Source organism: Camelus bactrianus, chromosome 26 (assembly GCF_048773025.1).
Source record: "Camelus bactrianus isolate YW-2024 breed Bactrian camel chromosome 26, ASM4877302v1, whole genome shotgun sequence".
In the NCBI taxonomy this organism is placed as follows: domain Eukaryota; kingdom Metazoa; phylum Chordata; class Mammalia; order Artiodactyla; family Camelidae; genus Camelus; species Camelus bactrianus.
This window is the reverse complement of record NC_133564.1, coordinates 33,388,975-33,414,499: the sequence shown is the minus strand read 5'-3', so window position 1 is coordinate 33,414,499 and position 25,525 is coordinate 33,388,975. Positions and strand designations below refer to the sequence as shown.

The 25,525-nt window shown below is 48.8% G+C and overlaps 1 protein-coding gene across 4 annotated transcripts in view; it reads right to left on the bottom strand.

The window, feature by feature from the left end:
• Positions 1-1,080: 1,080 nt before the first annotated feature.
• The window catches only part of SH2D4A (SH2 domain containing 4A), a 50,301-nt gene continuing 25,856 nt past the window's right edge, over positions 1,081-25,525 (bottom strand). For 3 of the 4 annotated variants that reach the window (XM_074353667.1, XM_010957785.3, XM_074353668.1), the window contains exons 5-10: positions 16,571-16,651; positions 13,718-13,829; positions 12,951-13,152; positions 10,414-10,544; positions 2,728-2,948; positions 1,081-2,276 (exon numbers count right to left, since the gene is read on the bottom strand). In XM_074353667.1, coding sequence (XP_074209768.1) covers positions 2,184-2,276; positions 2,728-2,948; positions 10,414-10,544; positions 12,951-13,152; positions 13,718-13,829; positions 16,571-16,651 — 840 coding nt within the window. In that variant the 3' untranslated portion in view covers positions 1,081-2,183. The remainder of the gene's footprint in view (positions 2,277-2,727; positions 2,949-10,413; positions 10,545-12,950; positions 13,153-13,717; positions 13,830-16,570; positions 16,652-25,525) is intronic. The other variant, XM_074353669.1, reaches the window with a different exon arrangement.

The window sequence follows — 25,525 nt, the reverse complement described above, 5'->3', positions numbered from 1 at the left end:
AAGCAACCTAAATGTCCACTGACAGAGGACTGGATAAAAAAGTTGTGGTATATTCATACAATGGAGTACTACTCAGCCATAAAAATAATAAGATAAATGCCATTTGCAGCAACATGGATGGCCCTGGAGAATGTCATTCTAAGTGAAGTAAGCCAGAAAGAGAAAGAAAAATACCATATGATGTCACTCATATGTGGAATCTGAAAAAAAAAAAAAAGACAAATGAACTTTTTATAAAACAGAAACAGACACACAGACATAGAAAATGAACTTACGGTTACCAGGGGGGAAAGGTGTGGGAAGGGATAAATGGGGAGTTCGAGATTTGCAGATCCTGACTGATGTATACAAATAGATAAACAAGTTTATCCTGTATAGCACAGGGAACTATATTCAATATCTCGTAGTAGCTTATGATGAAAAAGAATATGAAAATGAATATATGTATATTCACGTATGACTTAAGCGTTGTGCTGTACACCAGAAATTGACACAACATTGTAAACTGACTATACTTCAATAAAAAAGTAAAAAAAAAAAAAAATAAGTAAGAATAGCAAGCTAAAAAAAATTTAGAAATAAAAAATAAAACTTTCTCCTAAAAACACACGTGCACCCACACACACTCACAGGTATTCACACACCCCGCCTCGTCCCTGGTTACATTTTACAGCATCAGTGTGTGTTTAACAAAACCAACAACCCCAGCGACAGCCACAACCTTCCGCTTCCTCTGAAAGGGACGCCGACACAGGAGTTAGCCTGAAGGATCATCCTCCCAGAATGATCTCGGTGGCTCAGCGAGCTGCTGGCCAAGGCCGTGGTCCCCCTTCCTGGGGCTGGACCGGGCGGTGCTGGGGGCTGGGGGTGGGATCCGTGGGGCGTGAGGTTCCTGACTGGGTTAAGTCTGTGCCCAGAGCCAGAGGGAGCCGGGGTGGGGTTGAGGGTCGGGGGGATCTCCTGTTTTCCCTTCATTGTGAGCAACAGAGGGTCCACCCCGCATGTCAGGGCACAGAATGGCATCAGCTCCTATGCTGGTCTCCCAGGGCTGCTGGGACAAAATACCATGAACCCGGCGGCTTACGACAAAAGACATTTATTTGCTCATCATGCTGGAGGCCAGAAGGGGGGTCCTGGGGGGCATCGCTCCACGCCGCTGGCCCAGCTCCTCTGGTCCCCTGGCCTGCAGCTCAGCACCCGGCTCTGCCTCTGCTGTCCCATGACCACCTTCCCTCTGGGTGTGCCTCGGTTTCCCAACCCCTTTCTCCTTATGAGAGCACCCATCATTGGCTTGGGGCACCCCCCAATCCAGTATGACCTCATCTCGACTTGATCACATCCACAAAGGCCCTGATTAAGGTCACATTCACAGGTATAGGGGGTTAGGGCTTCACCGTATCTTTGGGGGGACACCGTTCAACCCACGACAGGCAGTGTCCAAGCCGTTCACCCTTCTGCCCTCGTCTGCCCGCTCACACCCCGCACATCACGGTTCACCCTTCTCGATATGGTCCTGGCTACAGCCACAGCCTCCAGGGAGCCCTGACCCGCCCCTCCAGGGCGAGGAGGCTCACCCAGACCGCTCCCTCACACTCCTGCCATCCCCCGAGTGTCTCTGGACGCAATCAGCCTCTCACCCTCTGACTTCAAACTCCTCATTCCTTTTGCAACATTCCCACCTTGCGTTTTCCTGCGTCTCTGATGTCCTGGCTCCCACGTGCACAGAAAGGTGTGTGGGGTGGGGGTGGGTGGTCGGCTCAGCCAGGAGGAAAGGCTTTTCTGCCCGCTCCCCAAAGCCAGCGCCCCACTTCGCACCATCAGGCCCGGAGGCCTTCTGAGACGGGCAGAGAGGGCAGGAAAGAGTTCCGCTGTGAGGTGCACTTCCATTCCTAAAAGGTTCCCATCTCTTCTGTGTTCATTTCAGACATCAGAAAAGGCTCTAGAGAGGGGGACCCTTCTCCCTCTAAGTCTGGAGGGCGGAGGATGCAGGGGGCGTTCCCTCGTAGGGGTCAACGCCAGCAACTGCGCAGAAGAGAGGTCTCCGTGGGGCCCCGAGATCCCTCGGGGTGATCGGGCTTGGTTCGCTGCAGGGTGCTGTGGCTTCACACACCAGTGTCCGTGCCGCTGGTGTCTGTCCGGGCGACAGCCCGGCCGGCGGCCGCAGGGGGACAGGACGGGGGCTGTCACTCAAAGAGCTCCAGGTAGTCGGGCGGCCCCTCCTGCTGACCACAGGGGTGCAGGAGGAGCTCCTTCCCCAGCGAAGTGATGGGCTCGTCCTGTGAACAGAAGGTACAGGCAGGGGGTGAGACGGTGTCAGTGCCGATCGCGCCCCGCCCACCTCACCAGCGCGCGTGACCTCCTGCCCCACCAACGCCCCCGGAGGTACACGACGCTTTCTTGGCTTAAACCTCAACAGAGATGTTTCTCATCGGCCAATTGCCACATCGTCTCCCTCCCTCCCTTCCCCCCTCCTGGGCCTGAGCTCCAGCTTCAGAGCCATCTCAGACAGGATCAGGGTGTGCACGGATTGGGCAGCATCTCCTAGACGCTCCGCCCCAGTGGCCTCTCCCTGAGGAGGAACGAGGGAGGAACGAGGCTCAGCGGCACCACCAGCGCAGTTCGGCACCCCACTCTCGGGAGGGTGGCGCACAGCCCCTGCGCCGCCGCGGGGCTCCATCTGCTGCGCGCTGGCCTCTGCCTGCGGGAGCTGCCGCCGCAGGACGGCACCTTGTGGTACTCCACCAGGTCGGCCAGGCTGGCGTGCCGCAGCTGGTCCACGCCCAGGAAGCTGTAGGAGCCCGCGGAGGCGTCGATCAGGAAGTGCTTGCAGCCGCTGTCCGACAGGTAGGACAGGGCGTAGCCTCGGGTCCGGTCGCTGACCCGCACCAGGAAGCTGCCCGGCACGCAGGCGCTGAGCAGCTCGTTGGCTCTCTTCACCGTGAGGATTCCTGTGGGAAAGAGGAGCCGGTGTCTCAGCCGCATCATTTCCCAAACCCTCCTCTGTTAAACAGAGCCGCGGGGATAGGGGGGGTCAGTAGAAACACGGGCAAGTCCGGGTCCACCTGGGGCTTCATCCGTCCCCCTGGTATTGGTAACTGGGCCGGGCGAGGCTGCCTGGGCAAAGGGACAGCGTGCATGCGAGCTCAGGGCACACGTCCACGTACACACCCGCTTACAACAGCACGGGGGGTGGGCGGCTTCTGAGTCTGGAAGGACCCTTGACGGTCATTCCAGGAGGGGACTTGACGATGCTCAGTTTACTGATGGGGACGCTCTGGGCTGGGAATGGTCCTACTTGAACTGGAACAGTAGTTCTCACCCAGGGTAACATCTGAGAGGCATTTCTGGTTGTCCCGGGTTGGAGTGCTTCTTACAGCCAGCACGCGGTGGCCGAGATGCAGCTCACGTGCCACGGTGCACACAACAGCCTCCCACTGCAAGGACCCAACCCCACAGGCTGACAGAACTGAAAGTGGACACCCCAGTCAGGACTCAGCCGGTCAGGGACAGAACCAGGATGGCCCAGCTCGACCCAGTGCCCTCTGCTGTGGCTGCTCCTAAGCGATGCTTCATCGGCATTTAAAGGAATGAACGTAGACACCCAGGTTTCCGTCCGTGTGCATGTGTGACTGTATATGCTTCAGTATTTCTCTCTTCTCAAATATTCAAAAGAATGAACTCTTCACATACATGCACGTTTTACACATGCATGTGTGTATGTGTATAGTTTAGATGCCGCATGAATTCACATTAATTCAGAGCAGCCTTTTCCCAGTTAGTCTAAACTCATATTCCAGCTCCCCCCTTTTCTTCTTGGAACCCCTCAGATGGCGCCTTTAGTCCACGAAGACCGAAGTTAGCAAAGGTAATTGAGAATTAAACCCAATTACCCAGAGTAAAAAGTAAAGTAAAAGCATTTCTATCCTCTTTTTTGTAAGGAGGCCTTTGATCAAGGGGGGATGAAAAGTCCCCTGTCCTCCCCCTGCTGAGACCAACCAGCCAGCCTCGTCCTCTCCCACCAGAGCCGCCTCCACATCTCAGGGTGAGGCTCAACCCTAGAGCGACGCTGCGATGGGAGTGGGGATGGTGGCAAGGCCTGAAGTCCCCCCTCTGACCTCACAGAAAGGAAATGATGCTCACGTGAGCGCCCACAGGTCCGACTGCTGCCTCTGCCTGCCTGGTTTACCTTCTACACACACCTGGCCCCGCTGAGGATGACTGCGGGCTGAAACGGGACAACGGGAACCCGCCTGCCCAGGGGCCGCAGGGGACCGAGGTCTGTCTCTGAAACCAGGTGGACTTTCCCCTGGCACTGAGAACTCCGAGGGCCCCATTCTGGAAAGATTTCTCTTCCCTCCTGGACTTACTGAGAGGTTGACGCTGAAATTCCAAGTGACGTCAACAGCTGGGACAGATGCTAGGGCTCCTGATATCTGGATTTTCTCAGGATGGATTTGATTCCTACAGTGAGAGCTAGTCTGGGAAATTGTAACCAAATGCAGGTTAAGGTCAAGTTCCTCCCAAATCAGGTCCGAGAGCAGCTGTAAATCAGACTGTCTGAGAGCCTCTTAATGAGTACTTCTTGTTCGTCACATCTAATTCACACGCAAATCCTGGCACTGTCTGATCTGCAGACGCCAGAACACAGCGCGGTGATTTGCTGGCGAGTCCCAGCTCCTACGGGGCTCCCTCAGCTCAGCGGTCCTGACGGCAGGTTCTGGAGGGGAGGGCTGTGGAGATGAGGCTTTCTCCTTTCTGCGTCATGACGGGGTCAGCACCCCCGAAGGGCACACTCTCTTGGTGCATCTGATGGTACTGGTCACTCTACAATTTGCTGTGATTCCATCGAGGGCCACGGTGCATTCAGGGAGGCCTGGCCAAGCAGAGAGCTTGGTCTGCCTGCTAAGGGAGTTCCTGACCACAGAGCCAAAATCCAGCGTCAGTCGCTGATCCAGGGACCCGTCTCCTTACAGAATTCCTCATCCCAAGTCGCCCCATGCACGACCCTAAGAATTCTGAAGCAGTGAGTGGTCTTCATCCAGCACCCCCAGAAGGCCCCCATCCAGGCCACCTCCCTTCACACTAATGACCAGAATCAAACCTGTGTGAGGTCACGGGAGGACTTCTGGGCTGGCGGAAAGTTCTCCTCCACTTCCTCAGTTTTTGAAGTGCATCACTAATACGGCTATCGGATCGGAAATGAACCAGGTCTTCACCCGGGGTCTGTTTTAGAGCTGACCTAGGCAGCGTGCGGCAGGCCCACAGCCGTCCAGGGGGAAGCAGGGGGCACTGCCGGCTGCGGGGCCCACTCCGGGGGGCACTGCACGGGGGGGGGGGGGGCGCTAACTCCTAAGAGCCTGAACACCAGCTTGGAGGGGAGCAGAGAGATGCCCATTTCTCTGCATGACACCCGAGTGCCCCCAAGAACAGTATTAAGCCAGATTGTCTGTGATGATGGAAATGCTGTCTGTGCTGGCCACGTGGCAGCTACAAGCCACGTGTGGCCACGGAGCACCTGACGTGTGATTGCGGGACTCAACTTACTTAATTTTAATTGAAGCTAATGTAAAGAGCCACATGTGGCGAGTGGCGACCATCCTGGACCCGCAGCCCTAACCCCTGCTGGAGGGCAGGCCCAGGAGAACTGCTTTTGCACGGGAGAGGACAGACAGACCCCGGAGGCCTGGAATTACTCTGAAACCCCGTCAGGACCCAAGTGCCAGCCACTACCCCGCGGGAGGAAGGCAGGAGTGGGCTGCCCGTCTCCACCGCTTCCTCCTTGTTCTCCAAGGCTCAGCCCAGTGGCGTGAGGCTTTCTGAGCCGCTGTCTCTCCCTGCCTCACCTCCTCGTGAGCGCCAGGATGGCCGCCTGAGTTACCTTCACACCCTCAGCCCCTGCCACTTAGAAGCCCAGAAAAGGACAATGGATGGCTTTGTCTGTCAGCCAAGCTAGGGACTCCCTTCTCAGAGACACATCTATGCGACCACTGCCTCTGGTCTGAAAGCCGTTATCCCAGGGACCAGGGCCACGCTTCATGTTTCTCTGAGGCCCCCCAAAGCCTAGGTGTGCATGTGTGTGGCCTGCTTCCAGCATCTGGAAAAGCTGCTTTACCAACCAAATGAAAGAGAACCTGATGGCAAGAGCACTCGGGGTTCTTCTGTCATCCGGGAGCTCCTCACGGTGGGCAGGACCCTGTTCCATCCTCATGGTGGCCTGAGGAAGAGGTGTTGTCACCGCCCTCCGACGACAGAGTTCCTAACATGCGTAACGTCCCTCAGGTGGGCCGGGAGCCCGACCCCAGAGGCCAGGAGGGTGCCCACCCAGCAAAGCACCTGCCCCCGAGGGCCCCTCGCTGCCACTCACTGTTCCTTTAATCCTCAAATGCCTCTAAAATAAGCAGAACTAATACTATGACCATGGCCATTTTACAGATGGGAAAACTGAGGTGGGAAAGGCACCTGCCGAGATTACAGGACAAGTTAGGGGCATGTTCAGGTCTCTCGTCTCCCACTCTGGTGCTTGGCTTTTATGACCCACTGGGCTCATGAAATTTCTCTGGAATTGACTGAAAATAAAAAATGGGCATTTATTTCACAAAGAAGTGTTCACTTCCCTCCAGGTGACCTAGTGAAGATGCATCTTCCAGTGACTGTTTAAGTGTGGTCCCTGGGTGTGGTGGAAAGGATGTTTCAGTGACCCCAGTGGCTGTCCCTAAGCTCAAGGACAGAGACACCCCAGCCCCAGGGGCTCCCTGACCACGTGGCGGGTCTGCTGAGGGGAGAGCCCCAGGTGTGGCCCCGACAGCTCCTCCAGGCAGCCCTCCTTCCTCTCCTGCCATCTGTTCTCCGTGCTCTGCCCCAGAACACGGTGCAGGGAGGGGACAGCACTGTGATGGCATTCCTGATGGAACGCGTCTCCGCTGTCAAGGTGACCTCAAAGCCCAGCCCTGCTGTCGGAAGCCAAGGCAGCTTTCAGAAGACAGTGTTTCCAGGCAGCAACCCTGCAGATTCAAAGTGTTATCATCCCCGGGGGGGGGGGGGCTTAAACTTGGGGGGAAGCCCCTCTTCCCTGACGCTGCTTTCTAGCCCTTCAGTGTTTAAAGGAAGCGCGTTCAGAGCGCCTCTGGCCCTGCCCTGGTCCTCGGCACAGAAGGAGCTGCCCTGGGATGCCGACACCTCACCCTTGATGTCTCAGGCACCTTAGGGACAAGGAGAAACTGCCCGAGCTCTTACAGTATTATCATGTTTCCTTAATAATTCAGAGTTACATCACGGTTCTCCCTCCATCACCTTAATGGCTAGCCCCGATGAACCCGGGCTGACTGTGTGACCCACACAGTTCCAAGCGCTTCACCGAGTCTTCCAACCAGCCCTGCGAGGCAGGCAATGTCATTATCCACGTCACACAGGCAAGAGACAAGTAGCAAGTGCGGGAGGTCCTGCGACTTCCTGGAGGCCGCACGGCGGGCCAGTGGGGGCTGGGATCGGGGTGCAGGCAGGGCGGCCCAGAGATGCATGTCCAGCCACTGCCCTCCACCGCCCCATCCCGGCATAAAGCAGCCGCATCCAGCCTGCTCTGGTGGTGACAGCGGGAATCCAGGACACAAGGCACGTGACGACAAAGAGAAATCTCAGGGCAGAAATGTGGATTTCAAAGTCCTTGTCTAAAGAGTAGGAACCTCCTTTCAATAAAAACATCCCAAGTAAAGCCCCGAAGCAGAGTCGCTCTCCTTGGCCCCTCGGACCCCCCCACTTCCCCTCTCTTGCCCCTTGAGGTCCCTCCAGGTCCCTCCAAGAACACGGTGGGCCACCATGAGACCGGACCCTGGGCACAGGCCGGCCGTGACCCCTGTGTCTGGCAGCGTCAGGGTGACGACTCGGCTGCATCATTTGGAAAAATCAGAAATCTTTCCTTGCATTTTTAAAAGATTTCCTCCCATCTTTATATGATGTTTACTTCTTGTACGATATTATCCATTTCTGCACCTCTTCCAGTAGCTAAGGTTAAACACTGTTCATTTTCTGTTTTCACTGTGGTTTGGTTTGTGCTTAACTCCTTCATGCTTTATTACGTGGGCATTATGAGGGATCTCAAATATTAAGGAATCTTGAAAATGTTTAGAGGACTTACAGTTATGGTTCAATAAACAAATTTTAATTAAAAACAAATAAACAAAAGCTCACGTAAGTGGGGGAGGCTACAGCTCAGTGGTAGAGCGTGTGCTTAGCATGCACGAGGTCCTGGGTTCAATCCCCAGTCCCTCCATGAAAAATAACTATATTAAAAAAAATTAATTACCCGTCTCCAAAAAAACCCCCAAATTAAATAAATAAAAAATTTTAGAAACTCAAGTAAGAGAGGCCTTTGGGGTTCATGGACTATTCTCAATATTAATGGAATAACATACTCAGATTTTTGCAGCAAGTTAAGCCGCATTGGGTAATTGATGAGAAAAGTCAGGGTCTCCCAGAAAAAAAAACCAATGCATGGTATTTGCCACAGAAAAGCTAGCCCTTCCCAAATCTGCATAGATGTAGCTTTCTCCTCTTTGTGTTTCGTCTTCAGTTAGTTCAGAAATCTGAACTAGTATCAGGCAGCCACATGGGAGAACCAGAGAGTAATTTGGACAAAGCGCTTTGACGCTGTAATGTACACGAAGCCTCGGGGCTGAACGGCGGGTCACTCCCTGAGCTCCCAGGGCTTCCGGATCAGGCCCTGCTGGTCCCTCCCAAGGTCAGGGTTTCCCAGACCCTCGCCTGCGCCACACGGGCACTGACATCCTCCCACTGCCAGCCACAGCTTCTCCCACTCACAGGTGTGCGCTATCCCTCTGTGTGACCCTGAGAAGTCACATGGATCAGGAATCTGTGCTTGGTCAAGACAGAGGCTTGGAAGTCCCATCCTGAGGGATGGGTGGGATTCTGATGGCCCCGCCATTAAGAAGTCTCCACTCGTCAGCAAAATAGTCGAAGGACAGATTATTGCTTATCGGTGCCGGTTTCCAGATTCATTAAGGTTTTGGCCTAAAAAATCGTGGGTGGCTTCTATGAGACCTTCTCAATGCAATCTCTCCAGGTAGGACTGTGCTGATGGAGCCTGGATGGCCCACTGCTGGGGGACAGGGACACAGGATTCCACCTGCACAGTCGTCTCCAGGGGACATAAGTCCCAGAGGGTAACTGCCTCCCAGAAATGAACAGGATTAACCCCTGATGGAGAATGAAAATTTGGAGGGTGTATCAAAAAAGGAAGCCATCAAAATAGCTGCGGTATGAACTACACTGATACCCCACAGATGTTAGTGGGGTCTGCTTTGAAGTAGCGTAAGATGCAACATTTTTAAAAAATTAAAGCCTTTGGAAGGCAGTTTCAATTATACTTCCTGACAGCAAAGACACCTATAAGAAATAAATCAGGATGGAGATATTTCATCAACCGTCTAATCACATTCGCATTTGAATAAGGAAGCGAAAATAACATTTCAGAGGAATAATGCTCAACTATTGAGGCATAAAGCAAGGATGTGAATTCTCTAACAACGAGAGAAGCCATTCGGAAACTCCTAAATCAGACATCTGTGTTTATACACTTCCTTCTGCCTTTTCCCCACCTCCCCATGCCCGGCCCCTGCTGGCTTCTAAGCCCCTGAACACTGTTGCATCTTTAAGAGGAGTGGGGAAAATGCTGATGGGCAGAACGAAGAACTGAGCCTGCGGGTTTCTAGACGGACCTTCACACTTCAGTCTTATGTACTCCTTGGCCCTTCCCTCCAAGAGGTGAGCACAGGTAATTAATTCTCTGTCTACACACGTCAGAGAGGTCAGTGATGTGTGAGCTGAATAAACAGGGGGCTTGAATGAGCCAAGTTCTAGGGTCAAATGAGGAAGCAGCTCATGAGCGAACCTCTGCTCGGGCTCCAACAGACCACCCGCAGCCTGAATGCAAGGATCAAAACCCAGAATTCTTCAGTTTAAGATCACAGAGTTCAACTCCTTCACTTAACAGATGAGGAAAATGAGGCTCAGAGAGATGCGTTTGTTACAGAGGTTACCAGGTGCCCAGGTCACTCAGCCAGATCATGGAGAGCTGACCTTTGGCCACACCCTACAGCCACCGCGGCCCGCCCCGGGTGGGTGATGGTGCTGCCCTCTGGTGGGGGCCCCGTGTAGGTGCACAGGAGGCACACCTTCCCCACGCCCAGCAGTGTTCATCTCTCATGCACGTAGCAACTTACTGAGATGTCATGAGCCTGCAGCTCCCTGATAAAACTGCTTTGTGGAAAGGATTTCAAAGACTTTTCTCGGGCAGCACAAGTAGAAGGGAGCCTTTATCCTCTCTGCCCTCCTGGTGAATGCTGGGTTCACCCACTGTCAGAGTCAGATGCGGTCCCACCGAGGGAGCCGCGCACTCACCGTGGAACCAGGGGGCGATGCTGTCCGAAGCCCCCAGGTAGCCCGCTCGCAGCGGGACCTGCTCCTCCCTGAACCAGTGGACGATGTCCTCCTGGAGAGAGCTGGACGCCGTCCTCGTCACTCCCTGATGCCTGGGATTTATAAAAATATTGCAAGTTAGATTCAACTAATTTGAACATCATGCTTTCAAAAATCACACATACTCACACACATAGACTATTGCATATGTCTCAAGATCTGATCACACGGGCTGAGCTCATGGGGTGGGACCCATGCACGGCCATCACACAGTCCCTCCTGGGCAGGGAGGAGAAGAAACAGATCTGTCACCTGCCCCTCCAGTCCCGTAGCTCCGCTGTGTTATGAGGTACTGCTGGGTTAACACACAGACTTCAATTCATTTTTAATACAAATTAGAAGCCCCATTAACTCCCAATTAAAATCTGAGAAAATAAACAAAAGAAAGTGAAATACACCCCCCCCCCGGGTTATTTTCCTGAAAAGCAGGTACTTGCGGACGGAAGACCTCAGATACAGTAAAAGACACTTCTCTCCTAACACTTTCATCATTCAATTTCCTCTTCTTTCTGTTTCCACTAACCTCCCCGACTGGCTTCCTTCTCGCCCCCACGTTGAAGAGGCTTAGCTATGCTAAAAGGCAGTCTCAGAGACGGAAAGCAAATGTAAGGAGAATGTTTGAAGGCTGATAAGAAAAGGAGGCAGCAGAATCGTTCTGAGATCAGTCTAGTCCCAGAACTTAAGTCAGTTTCCATCACAAAACTACCCTTGGGGGGTAACACACAGATTTCCAAGTGGCAGGCCCACTAATTCTGAGCAGAATTCGATGTAAAAACAACAAGTTTGGAGGAGCTACTGGACTATCCTTTCATGTAAATTGACTGACGCTCTTTTCGCTGTTTTATGGTGACACGTTGTGGTGAGTTACATGTGATGTCTATTTCAGTCGTACACACACTCGTGCGATGTGCATGCAAGTTCACGTGTGCACAGCATTTTGGAGAAAACAGCCTATAATAACGTGCCTTTCCTGGGGAGCAGACACTGCACACGTGAGGTTACATGTTGAGCTCTCTTACAAGCCTTCAGATGAGGTTTCTTTGGAAAATCTTTAGAGATCAAGCAGAAACTCCAAGGACAGCCAGTCTTTTCCCCGGGCTGGCTCCTAGCTGACCTCAGTCATCACCGTTTCAAGTCCCAGCCCTGAAACCATCCAGTCTGGCTGCCTCACAAGAAGCACTGCACACAAATGTCTTCAGCTGGGAAAAATGAGCTAACTGAGCTTAGAACAAGAGCTGCCCTTTTTAAAGGCCACCGTCACTGCTGTCGGTCACACAGGCTGTGCTCTAAAAATACCACGGGTGTGGGTGGATTACCAGTCGTATTCCCACCCTTGGAAAAGCCTGGAGAGGCGCACACAGCCCCGTGGGGACGTGTGCGCCTCTCCCCAGGCGACAAGCTTGGATGACAGAGGGGACCCTGAACAGGAGCCCGCACTCTGTGCCCTGGTCACAACACTGAGGGGCCTGCCCTGTCCTGTTGTCCGTAAGAAAAAAACAGTTACCCAAACTGTCACTCTGTAGAACGTGGTCATTTAGTGTCAGTCCCCAAGTCCCCAAATGACATCTTTCAGTTGAGTAAATAGGAATAATCATAGTAGACAAAACGGCCCAACTCGCGCTTCCTCTGAGGTCATAATCCCCTTGGGAAAAACCTTGAAGATTACCGACCCTTTGCAAAGGGACTTCTTTGCTTTTTGTTTCTCCCTACTGGTAACAGAGAAAGATTTTAAGGTTTTATTTCAGAAGACAAGGCTTTAGACAGCTGTGTTTCACTAAGTCAATATTTGATTCCTCCTGGTTGTTATAAATATCATCTTTCTACACACCGGAATATGAAAATATCATATAATGTTCCTCACCAAGAGAAACCGATTTTATAGTTAACATCCGGGCGGGGGTTTCTGCTGTGATGTCACTGTGTTTTTCTTCAGGGATTTTCCGAAACAAATTGCTCTACCTAATTCTCCCCCAGCCTAGGAGGCCAAGGTACCATCATCACCAAATAAAGTCTTCATTCAAAAGAGGAACATTTCTAAATTCCCAGATGGTGAGCTTGGCTGTGTATCCCAGAATGAGCATCAAATCTTTAATCTCGAGCCATGGAAATGTCGCTTCGCTGACGACGTCAAGGCCAGCCGGCTCTGGGTCCCTGCTGCGACGACCCCCCCCCCCAGCTGTCCCCCCTCCCCTCGCTGGCTGCCACCAGGTGGGGGCAGGCTGGGCGGGGGGCACAGGGAGTCATCACCCGGTCTGCACATCTTCACGAAGTCACTGGCCATGCTCACGGTACTGGCAATGGCATTTACAGATGAGGAGGGATGAAGGCTGCCCAGGGACCCCAGCATCTCAGGCTCAGAGGTGGGGCCGGATTGACTGGCACCCCGTGGTGGCCACGCAATTTATCTTTAATCGGCTGGTTTCATCGCTTTTGCTTAAAGCCACCTGCGAGCATCTTACCTGAGAGGTTTGTCAGGGTGTCCGGTTGAGCTCAGGAACTGAGGCTTGGGGGGAAGAGGGGGCCTTCTGGGTTGCGGGGGGCCACTCCGGGAGTTCTGCGGCCCCCCGCTTTTTCTCCCTCTTTGGGACAGCCTCTGGTAGTCTTCCCGTGCCTGTCTGGCCAGAGAGCGCCTCCTCTCATCAGCTGCTTTGGATTTTCGCACTAGAAAAACAGCGGGGCTTGAGAAAGTGACTCCACGTCTTCACATTCGCGCCCGGCATCGCTAGCAAAGACCAGGAACCCCTCAGGGGCTCAGAGCTGTGGACACGGTGGACAGGCAGCAGGGCCACGCCCAGAGCCCACATGGCTGGACCACGAGGGACTCAGTCTCCCAGACCAAAAACTAAATGGTCCTTACACAGACTGCATAGGTGCATAAAAGTGTCCCAAGGCTGCCTTTTCTGGCTGCTTTGTAACACAGAGGTTGCTTGTTTTGCTGTTTTTGTTTTAGGAACCTAGCCTTAAAAGACTCTGAAGAGGGAGGTAAGGCTAATTTTTCCTGAGTCTATCTGCACTTCAGGCATTATTGGCCAACTGCTGTTATGTTTGACTTCAAGATGAATTGAGAACCTTTCTGCTATTCAACAAGTGGCTCATAGCCTTTGAGTAGCAATTTAGTGTGAAAACATCTCCCAACAACCACTTTAATGCCTCCTAGATGGGTCAGCTAATTAAGTGAACAAACAGATTTAACAACTCGGTGTTACAGAGGATTCTCGGTACTCACAAGAGGCCTGCCACTCCGAATCTTCTTTCCAGTTCTTATAAATTTGTTTGGTTTTCTCTTCATCTATTTGTTTTATTTCTTCACCTTGTGTTTTCTTCACGGACTCTTTCTTCTGTTTGAAAAACCACAAACAAACACTGGTGAGGGTCTCTGACAGTCTCCTGCAAGGAGGTGGACACTAGGCATGGTATTGGCACAAAAACAGGCATATAGATCAGTGGAATGGGACAGAGGGCCCCAAAATGAAAACACAATCTTACAGAATCTGTGGGATGCAACAAAAGCAGTTCTAAGAGGGACATTCATAGCAATATAGGTCTTCCTCAGAAAACAAGAAAAATCTCAAATAAACAACCTAATGTACCACCTAAAAGGATTAGAAAAGAAGAACAAACAAAATCTAAAGTCAGCAGAAGGAAGGAATTACTAAAGATCAGAGAGGAAACAAATAACAGATGTTAAAAAAAACCCAGAAAAGTTGAATAAAACTAAAAGCTGGTTTTTTGAAAAGAGAAACAAAATTGACAAACCTCTAGCCAGGCTCACCAAGAAAAAAAGAGAAAGGAACCAAATAAAATAAGAAATGAAAGAGGAGAATTAACAACTGATACCACGGAAATACAAAAAATCCTAAGAGAATACTATGAATAGCTAGATGCCAACAAATCAGACACGCAGAAGAAATGGACAAGCTTCTAGAAACATACAGCCTGCCAAAAGTGAGTCAAAAAGAAGCAGATCACTTGAACAGACCCATCACCAGAAGTGAAATAGAATTTGTAATTGAAAAAAAACAAAAACAAAAACTCCCCGCAAACAAAGTCTAGGACCAAATGGCTTCACTGGGGATTTCTGCCAAACTTCTGCCAATTCTTCTCAAACTCTTCCAAAAAACTGGCGATGAGAGAACATTCCCAAATTCAGTCTATGAGGCCACCATCACCCTAATACCAAAGCCAGACAAAGACGCTACAAAATGAGAAAAATACAGGCCAATATCTTTGATGAATATAGATGCAAAAATCCTTAACAAAAGATTAGCAAACCGAATCCAGCAAAACATAAGAAAGGTCATATACCATGATCAAGTTGGATTCATTCCAGGGTCACAGGGATGGTTCAAACATGCTAATCAATCAAGGTGGTACACCATATTAACAAAAGAAAAGACAAAAGCCACATGGTTAGCTCAACAGACACAGAAGAAGCATTGAACAAAATTCAATGTCCATTCATGATAGAAATTCTCAACACCGTGGGTATAGGGGGAACCTATCTCAACAAATGAAGGCCATTTACCACAAATCCACAGCCAATATCATACTCAGTGATGAAAAACTAGACTTCCCAGCAAATACAGGGACAAGACTAGGATGCCCACTCTCACCACTCCTATTCAACATAGTATTGAAGTCCTAGCCACAGCAATCAGACAAGAAAAAGAAATAAAAGGTATTCAAATTGGAAGGGAAGAGGTAAAACTCCCACTTTTGCAAATGACATGATACTCTACAAAGAGAACCCTGGAGTCTCCACACAGAAATTGTTAGAATAAACAAATTCAGCAAGGTAGCAGACTACGAGATTAATTCACAGAAACCCGTTGCATTTCCTTACTCTAATAACGGCATATCAGAAAGAGAAAGTAAAAAAAAATCCCATTTAAAATTATGTCAAAAAAAAAAAAGATATCTAGGAATAAATTTAACAACCACATCCAAGAGCTCTCACCTCTGTGCCCCCACATGTGCTGTTCCCTCTGCCTGGAACAAACTTTCCCCAGCCATCCCCATCACCCTCCCCTCCTTCTTCAGGCCTCTGCTCCAACATCACCTTCTCAGGGCGGCCCTCCCTGACTACCCCTTGAAAAAATCAACTCCCACCCTCCCCGCCATCCTCAGCATCCTTATCCTGCATCCTTTTTCTCAAGACCAGGTGTTCCTTTGACCACCTGACTTCATTCATCTATTTATCATCTGTCTCTCCGTCAGGAGTACAAGCTTCCTGAGGGCAGGATTGTGTCTGTTTTGTTTACTGTGACTCTGGTCCCTCTATTGTTACTGTTTTAGAAAGAGGCACATATTACAGGAGCAGAGGCCCACGAGGCCCACAGGGTCACACTTCCCCACGACTTCAGTCTCAGACGTGCCAGCTCTCCATGTCACGCCTGGCCCTACAGGGGCATCAAGGCATCGGTCACACGGTCCACACGAACCCAGCCTGGGCTGCCTCTGTCTCAGACCTGAGACCAGTTAGAACCTTTTTAGAGCCTCATCTCTTATCCACCCCCCTTTTTCAGACCTTCTGTGGGTCAGATTCTCCACGGGATCCAGTCTCTGCCTCGGTTACGGTGAGCAGTACACGCAGCACTGCTGCAACAGAACGTGGGGGCTGGGGAGCCACAGGGCCCCGTCTGGATGGACCCGGGGGTCTGGGTGCCTGGAGGGGGGCTGCGGGCACCGAGTGCTCGGGCTACAAGCACCTGCTCAGCGCAGAGGGACAGGCTCAAGAAACAGTGAGCACACAGGGAACTTAATCTGAATGCGTGGTTTCTACCAAGTTTCATGCTTCACTTATCACTCTCTGAAATCAGTCTTCCCCCAGCGCCTGCCGAGCCCATGACACTGTCTCTGTTTCAGATCTTCAGAGAGGAGCTTCCAGGAGACTCAAGACTCCTCCGCCTCCAGATAAGCAGGTAAAGATGAACAGCTACGTTCACCCGCTTTTCAAAGACAGATTCCACATTCTGCTGCTTCATTGCATTTCTGCACGAGACTAATACACCAGTCTGTGAAACAGTCATGGAAATGGCTGTGCATTTAGCCCCCTGAAGATGGAGCGTAAGGCTTTTACCTGGCGAAATCTGTATCCCTTCATCCGATTGATAGAGTCTGCCAACATTTGTTGAATATTTCTGAAGGAACCAGAGGGTGACTAAAAATTAAATGAAACACATTTTTATGCCACTTCAGGAGATAATCTGTTAAAGCTGCTCTCATGCTGACGTCCCCTAAAGCTGCCCCCATGCCCACACCGGGATCCACCCGGGTCTCCCACCAGCAAGTGACTTCCTGAGCCAGGTCTGGCCGAGGCGGCAGGTGCGCGAGCCTCGGCCTCCGCGCTCGTTAGGGTTAGAGGTGAATCTCTGCCCGAGGGCTGGCAGCTGGCGGCTCGCCTACAGCAGGCAGGTGTGCTTTGCTCCCAGCTGGCCCAGGAACCCTGGGGTGACTTGGAGACACCAACACTACCCCTTGATTTAAATTCTCCTCTTCCTCTCTTAATCTTTGTTTTACCCCACCCCCTGTTTTAGGCTGGACCAGAGAAACGCCTTCGTCTCTGCCCCTTAACTGCACGCACCTTGCTCCCCGTCTAGGGCTGGAGACGTACCTGGACCACCTGCTGCCCAGGAGCCCCGCCCACTTTCCCTGTCTGATCACCTCCTCCCGCTCCTCCCCCCGCCCCACTCCCCAGCTCAGGATCTAGGCTTCTCTTGCTCTGGATGGATCTCCCAGTGGGGTTCCCAGATCTGCTGCCTGGCTCCCCTGGGGTCATTCCTGTGCGCCACGTGCCAAGCCCTCTGGCCTGTCACACTGGGCACCTCTTAAACGGGTCAGTTACACCAGCCCCTGTCACCAGGCCCCTGGCCTGAGGGCACAGTCTGAGCCAAGGCCCGCAGGGGCAGCCACGTGCCCTGTGTGGCTGACAGAGCCACCCCTGACCCACGGAACCACGACTTCTGTGTCTGTGCTGAGGACTCCTTCCTGAACTCTGGCCTCGATCAGAACGCTTGCAAGTTTTCAGCAAAAGGTTGAAACCGAGATTCGGGCGGAGCACAGAAGGTACTTTAGGGTTATTTCTACGCCATGCAATGGGCCGGTATGCATACCTCAGTTCTGCCCCTTTTTTCTCAGTGGCTGGCCTGTAGCTACCTGGATACACTGCATTTCCCACTGCCCAGGCAGTCAGGGGCCATGTGAATAATTATCTCTAAAATAATGCAGGTGGTGACTGGTATGGACCACTTCTGAACGGCCTTTAAAACCTCCTTCACACGTGTCTCCAGGGCACCTCCCCCTTCCTTTGTGCTGGGATGCTGACACCAGCTACTCTATGAGACAGCGGAACCTCCAAAAGCCTGAGTCCCTGAATGGCTGTGTGGACCTGAGCCCTCCTGGACCAGAACACCATCCCGGATGTTACAAGAGAGAAAGATGAACTTCTGGTGTGTTTCAACCATTGCCTTTTTGGTCTGTTTGTTCCCGAGTGTGGCCTATCTTAGCCGCTAGGGTTGGCGGCGCAGCGTTCCCCACTGAGGTCTTTTACTGACGGTGGGGAACACAGTTAATGCTGATTCCACTGATGGCTGCTGGTCCCTGAGCCGATCCTGACCAGGCTCCGTGTCAGGGCCCTGGGGGTGTCAGCTTTGCTCCCACAACAGCACTGATGGCGGGACCACAGGACGCTTGTCTCCAGATGAAGGGACAAATCTCGGCGGCGCTGTGAGCCTGGTGGGATCATACTCTGGCCCGCGCCAGAGTGTACACTTATGCTACTGTATCAACTTTGTCATGACGGGAAAATGAATTGTAGGTCCAAAGCCTTCTGAAGAACAGATCAGAACGGTTCCAACAGGTTTTGTGTCAGGCTGTCTGTTCCAAATCCAAGATGACTCTGAAGGGCTCGAGCTTGCGGTCCCCGAATACATTTCCACTCTCAGGAACGTGAGCTTTAAAAACAGCTCACTTTCCCTTCCCTCAGTGACATAAGATTTGTGGGGCATCCTTTTGCCAAAGGGATCGGTTTCTCCTCTGCTGAAAATTAGGAGGCAGTAACTGGGCTCCGCTGATACCTCCTCGGGCGCTGGAGACGCGGCTGCGGCCCCAGTCTCTCCACCTGCTTGTTTCAGAGGGTCCTGGGTGTTTGCCACGAGCGGAGCCTGGAAACAAGGTTTCATCGGCAACACCTTCCCTGTGATCAGCCTTTAAGCTCTTGAATGAACTCTTGGCTGTCTCCTGAATCAGCTTCAGGCTAACAAGCATCTGACACTGCTCTTCTAAGTCCTATGTGTCCACTTTGTCAAACGTGCTCCTCCATCACTTGCCAGCTACCGTCATCTGCGTGGTCACAACACCCTCAATATCCTGTATGATTTATTTCTCGTCCCATAGAATTATTCCTGCAACTGCACTATTCATCTGTACACACACAACATTGTTTTCTTACCACTTGCTTCTCTAAAAATTACTACCTGAATTTTTCCTATCACCATCGTGTGCCTTTGCTTTTTTTTTTTTAATTGAAATACAGTCAGTTACAATGTCAATTTCTGGTGTTAGCACAATGTTCCATCATTCGTGTGCCCTTTCTTACTAGCACTTTCCACAGCTCACTGCTTCTGTACTCATCAGCTATTACGGGGTTATTAGTATTCTTAAAACAATGCAAATCTAAGCACAGAGACGGGCACCGGACGATGAAATGGGTCTGATGCCGGGACTCCAGGGACCTCTGTGACCGTCGGCGCCCTCTACTGGTGCCGGTCAGAGGTGACAGCCTTTCTCTGACGTCTTAGGTTGTGGGTTTGTTTTGTTTCTTGGTTTTTTTGTTTTTTAAATTGAAGTATAGTCACTTTACAATGTTGTGTCAATTTCTAGTGTACAGCATAATAGTTCAGTCATACATATACATACATATGTTCCTTTTCATATTATTTTTCATTATATGTTACTACAAGATATTGAATATAGTCCCCTGTGCTGTACAGAAGAAACTTGTTGTTTATCTTATATATAGTAGTTAATATCTGCAAATCTCAAACTCCCAATTTATCCCTTCCTACCCTCTTCCCCTCTTCGAAAAAATGCTCAATATTGCTAATTATCAGAGAAATGCAAATCAAAACTACAATGAGGTATCACCTCACACCAGTCACAATGGCCATCATTCAACAGTCCACAAATGACAAACGCTGGAGACGCTGTGGAGAAAAGGGAACCCTCCTACACTGCTGGTGGGAATGCAGTTTGGTGCAGCCGTTATGGAAAACAGTATGGAGATTCCTCAAAAGACTAGGAATAGACTTACCTTATGACCCAGGAATCCCGCTCCAGGGCATATATCCAGAGGGAACTTCAATTCAAAAAGACACACACACCCCAATGTTCACAGCAGCACTATTTATAATAGCCAAGACATGGAAACAACCTAAATGTCCACTGACAGATGACAAGAAAAAGAAGTTGTGGAATATTTATACAATGGAATACTACTACGCCATAAAAAAGAATAACATCATGCCATTTGCAGCAACATGGATGGACCTGGAGATCGTCATTCTAGGTGAAGTAAGCCAGAAAGAGAAAGAAAAATACCATATGATGTCACTCATATGTGGAATCTAAAAAAATAAAAAGACAAATGAACTTATTTACAAAACAGAAACAATCTCACGGTTTGTGTTCTTAGTACACAAAAGCTCACAAGTTGATTCCTGAGTAGAAGAGATTTAGCATAAATAATTGATTAGTTTAACAGCCATTCCGGAGATCAATACTTCTATTCAAATCCTTCCACATGTCTAGAACATACTGTACACTCTAAAACTATTCACACATGCTAAGAACCATATGCGTAAAAATTCTAATTCTTCAAGGTGAACCAAGATTTTCCCTCATCCAACAGTGTTAAAATAATGTGTAGACGTTAACTGAGATTTGTGTAGGGCAGGTTCATTCAAATACATGCACGCATTCTACAAATCTGCGAAACACACCAAGTACAACATAATAGGCTAAAGATTGTACGATCTATGAGATTTCCTTTACTTAAAAACAGCAGATTGGTGGCTCAAACATGATGATTCACGATGCCAATACCAGACGGAGAGGACCACAGGAATAGCGCTCGGAGCACCCCAGCCTGAGGATGGAGGGGTGTCTTGGAGAGGGTGCCGCGTCCTCTCTGAAGCCTCCCTTCTATGCTCTGTTCCAGGGAACATGCTCTTTAGTTATTCTGATTTGCAACACAAGAAAGGTTGGAAAACTACCCGCCTCCTGCATAATTTTTGCTGACAAAATCCTTTCAAGTCCATACATCGTTTGACCTTCGTAGCAGCATCACAAGGGTGGCAAAGCAGGTATTATCCCTTTACCAAAAAGGTAAGGTGACCTGGTGATCGGCAGGAAAGCAGGGACTGAGACCCATGTCCTTCCCACATCTCCAGCTTGCTCCTTCCGCGGAGGGTCCCAGAGAGACATCCGTCTGCCCTGCATGGGAGCCACTGCAGTCACCGCCCACCTGGTACCTTACAGAGACTTCGTAGCTGCTCAAACTCTAAGGGCAGAGTTAAAGCCACTGTATCTGATTCATCTTTGCTTTATTTCAAAACAAAAACTGCCACGGAATATTTATGCAAAATATTGCATAATTTTATATTGTGCACTATACTGTGCAGTGTTATAGTAACTCCGAAAAACAAAGAGAAAACATGGAAGCCAATGCCATAGGAAGCCAGCAGACTTCCTGCAGACACCAAGTCAGAATGGTCCTCTCCAATCAATGCAGACTGTAGTGGATCTGGGACGGGAGCCCATCTGCATTGACTAAAGGATTATAATGTATATATATATATATTATATAATTTACAATTAAACTTAGAAGTGTGGCATTTCAGATCTACGTGAGCAATGGGTTAACAAAAGACACAGCTAGCAACATCAACATTACATGAATACAAATTACATCTCCTTCAGAGACCATGTGTCATATGAGAATTATTCTAATTACATCCACACTAAAAACTGGTTTGAAAAATGGTTCATTCTGGCTTCTAACTTAATATTCGCTGTTTAAAAGTGAAGGACTACGCATTCAAACAAAATTCAAGTACCTGTCATTCCGAATAAACCAGAAAGCTCCAGGAAACAGAACGTTTTTAGCGCTCACTTTTTACAGTGAAGAAGAAAATGATGAAGGAAAGGGCTAAACCAAGAGTTTACACTTAAAAACAAAATCCTATGTTAAGCGGTCCCTCATCCCCTTTTTACGCCTCTTAATTCCAAGGTCTTCACGAATTGATGGTCAGAATCACGACCTCGGTGAGCACAAAGACCGTGTGGGCTTAATTTCCTGATCTCTGGAGCCTCAGCAAAAAAGAACAGTGACTAGCACTTAGTAGGGCCTCAATAAACATCTGGTGAATGAGTGAACACACTATAAATCCATGAACACTCTCTCAATCATTAAAAGATATTCAGCCTGGTTTTCATACTCATAGGAGAGGCTGAATTCAAATTCTCTAAAAAATTGATGGCTTTATACATCCATTTTGCTAAACAGGGTCAGTGGAATGATCATCAGATCATCCTATTCCCAGATATTTTACATAAAAAGCAAATTTCCCAGTGATGACTATAATGGTCAGCTTTTGAGCCTACTGGGGTTTAGCTTTTTTTTTTTTCTTTCTTTCTAAAATAGTGAGAGAGGCAGAAGAACGAAACTGTGCTTTGATACAGTTACAAAGAATAATAATATAAGGAAGTGGAGGTGCCTCCCTAAGGCCAACTAGACTAACAGGATGAAAACAGGCCAGTTTTACTGCTGAAAATACTGTGTGGTCCCCGTGGAGAGATTTTACTGAAACATGAATTAGAACGATGGAAACCCTAAGGAATATTTTCCCCATTTCTCTAACGTTGTTCCAAGCAAGATCTACACACAGAGATGACTGGATAGCATGACTTGAAAATACAGCAGACGCTAACATGATGGGTAATTTTATGACATATCCTTAAACAATACACTGTCTTTAGGGTCTGAGTTTACTTTGAGCCGAGCATCGACTGTCATTCTGGATGAATGAATGTCCATTTGCATTGCACCTTCGCCACAACTCCTCCAAGCAATGTGCAAACAGCAGAGCTGGGCAGGAGTGCCCTCAGGAAACACAGCAAGCAGAACCTGTAAGGGTTATCAGGGCCAAGTGTTTCTGACGTCAAAGAGTTTCAGAGGCCACTCTTAACATTCTTACCAGGGAGACACTGATACATGATCCATGGAAAAGAAAAGGAAGACAGCGAGAGAATGAAAGGAATTGCTAAATATAAAGTGTAAGTATGGTATATGTACATACGTGAGAAAGAAACATACCATATGATACGTGAAATCTAGAAAAAACAGACACAAATAAACTTATTTACAAAACAGAAACAGACTCATAAACATGGAAAACAAACTTATGGTTACTGAGGGGAAGAGGGTGGGAAGGGATAAATTGGAAGTTCGAAATTTGCAGATACACACTACTATACATAAAAGAGATAAACAACAAGGACCTACTGTCCAGCACAGGGAACTCTACTCAGTACCTTGTAGTGACCTCTAATGAAAAAGACTATGAAAAGGAACGTATGTATGTATATGAATGACTGAAACATTATGCTGTACACCAGAAAATGGCACATTGTAACTGACTATACTTCAACTAAAAAACAAAAATTTAAGAAATTAGAAGATGTATATTTAAACTAAAAAAAAAAGAGAATATTCAAAGAGTCTTAAAAACATGATTGATTTGGGAAGTCTAGATGCAACATAAAATAGGAAACTAACTACATACAATAATAAAAATAGCTTTCATATCATATGTAATACTTAATATAACACCTTTATCTATGTTATTTCATTTGATTCTCACATCCAACCCAATGATATGTTGCTACTGTAACCTCCACTTTTTAGACAAGGAAACTGAGCCCCAGAGAGGTCAACAGGACCCCACGTCCCTGGACTCAGGAGCCCACATTTTCCTTCCCCCCACACCACTTCCAGGGAGCTGGGTAAGTCAATCACCGCCAGCATCGCTTGCATCATGGGAAATCAAGTTGTATTACCAACTGCATAACGTACAACTCTCAACACTAGAAATGTTTTTCTTTTTTGTAATTCACTTTATGTTAAGCTTTTTCTATAATCTACAACTTCTAAAAAGCCAGCAGCTTAAATGGCTTTTAAGGCCTTAGGATTCTGTGATTTTAGCTTACACAAAATTTTGCTCTACAAACTACCATGAAATCCTGGCACACTTACATGGAAACCACTGGGGTGCCTGTGTAACTCTGATTACGACTTGACTGGTGAATTACTAAACTGAGCACAGGTAATCTCCAGTCTGTTTTTCGCCTGTATGCCTCAGACTGTATCTCTCACAAAATCTATACTGAAAGGCTTCCTTCCTGTATATTAGAAGGGAATACAGACCAAGGAAATTCACCAGTTTGGATTTATCCCTCTTTTTAATTCACATTCAGCTCAGCCTTCAAAATTCCAGCTTGCCTTTCAGGAATACACATTCCCATTCTGTTTGCAGTGCTTTCCTTGTCATGTGTGGGAGCCCAACCCCCTTTCAGGGGCTGACATGGTTCCCTGCAGACAGAGCCAGGCAGCCCCCCGATGGCTCCCCCAGCCCAGGCACAGGGCTTCTGCCCTGTGGTCTCTCTCCACCCATCTACTCATTGAGATTAAAAGTCATCTAAGGAGCTGTGCTCTAATACTACTGTCCACCCTTAACAGAAAGCTTATATATATATATATATATATATATATATATATATATGCACACAAACACACATATGTATACAATGGAGTACTACTCAGCCATAAAAAAGACAATCATGCCCTTTACAGCAACATGGATGGACCTGGAGATTGTCATTCTAAGTGAAGTAAGCCAGAAAGAAAAAGAAAAATGCCATATGATATCACCTACATGTGGAATCTAAAAAAAAAAAAAAAAAGGACTGATCTACAAAACTGAGACAGACTCACAGACATAGAGAACAAACTTCTGGTTACCAGGGGGGAAAGGGCGTGGGCAGGGATAAAGCGGGAGTTAGAAATTTGCACCTCTGGGAGAGTGATGGGAATGTTAGCTATCTTGATGGAGGGAGTGATGGTGGATATAGGTGTATATATCAATCAAAATTCATCAAATGGTACATCTGAAATACGTGTGGTTTCCTGTACAGGAATTGTATCACAATAAAGGTGTTAAAAAAATAAAAAAATAAATAAAAGAACACAGAAGCCAAAACTCTGGTACAGGAATTGTATCACAATAAAGGTGTTAAAAAAATAAATAAATAAATAAAAGAACACAGAACCCAAAACTCTGGTGGCTGTGCTGTAGCACCTCAGGAGGAGCCAGGGTCCAAAAGTAACCATCAAGCATGTTCTATTCCATTCTCTCAAAGAAGTGATCTGAGCTTCACAGCTTGCTTCTGTGTCTCTCCTTGATAAAGGCAAACAACTCAAAGCCAGTTTAAGAGAACTGCTGGCTTCCGAGTAGACAGCGAGGTTAATGACTTTGGTTTGGGAAGGATGAGGGAGGTATGGAGGAAGGCAAGCCTCCGTGGAAGTCTTTCATTATGCCTGAAAATCTTTTTACCGGTTGCTCCTTTGCTGTTCCCTGCCACGGGGAACAAATGCTATGAGTTCGAATAACACTTCAAAATAGTGCTGAATGTCACCAGAGCTTCAAAATCAAGTTTCCAATCAAAATATGCATTTTGGTGGCATGATTTTGTTATCTGTTGTTCTAGTGAAATGGCAGATGTGAAAGCAGGTACCAGGTCCTCGGAGCAGTGTGGGAGGGCTGTGTGTGTGTGTGTGTGTGTGTGTGTGTGTGTGTGTGCGTGTGCGTGCATGCGTCCGGTAGGGGTGGAGAGGCGAGAGGTCACCTTAACTCCATTTGGTTAAAGAGGGCAGGACCTATGAAACGAAGAATCTCGCTCAAGGCTTTTTAATCAGCTA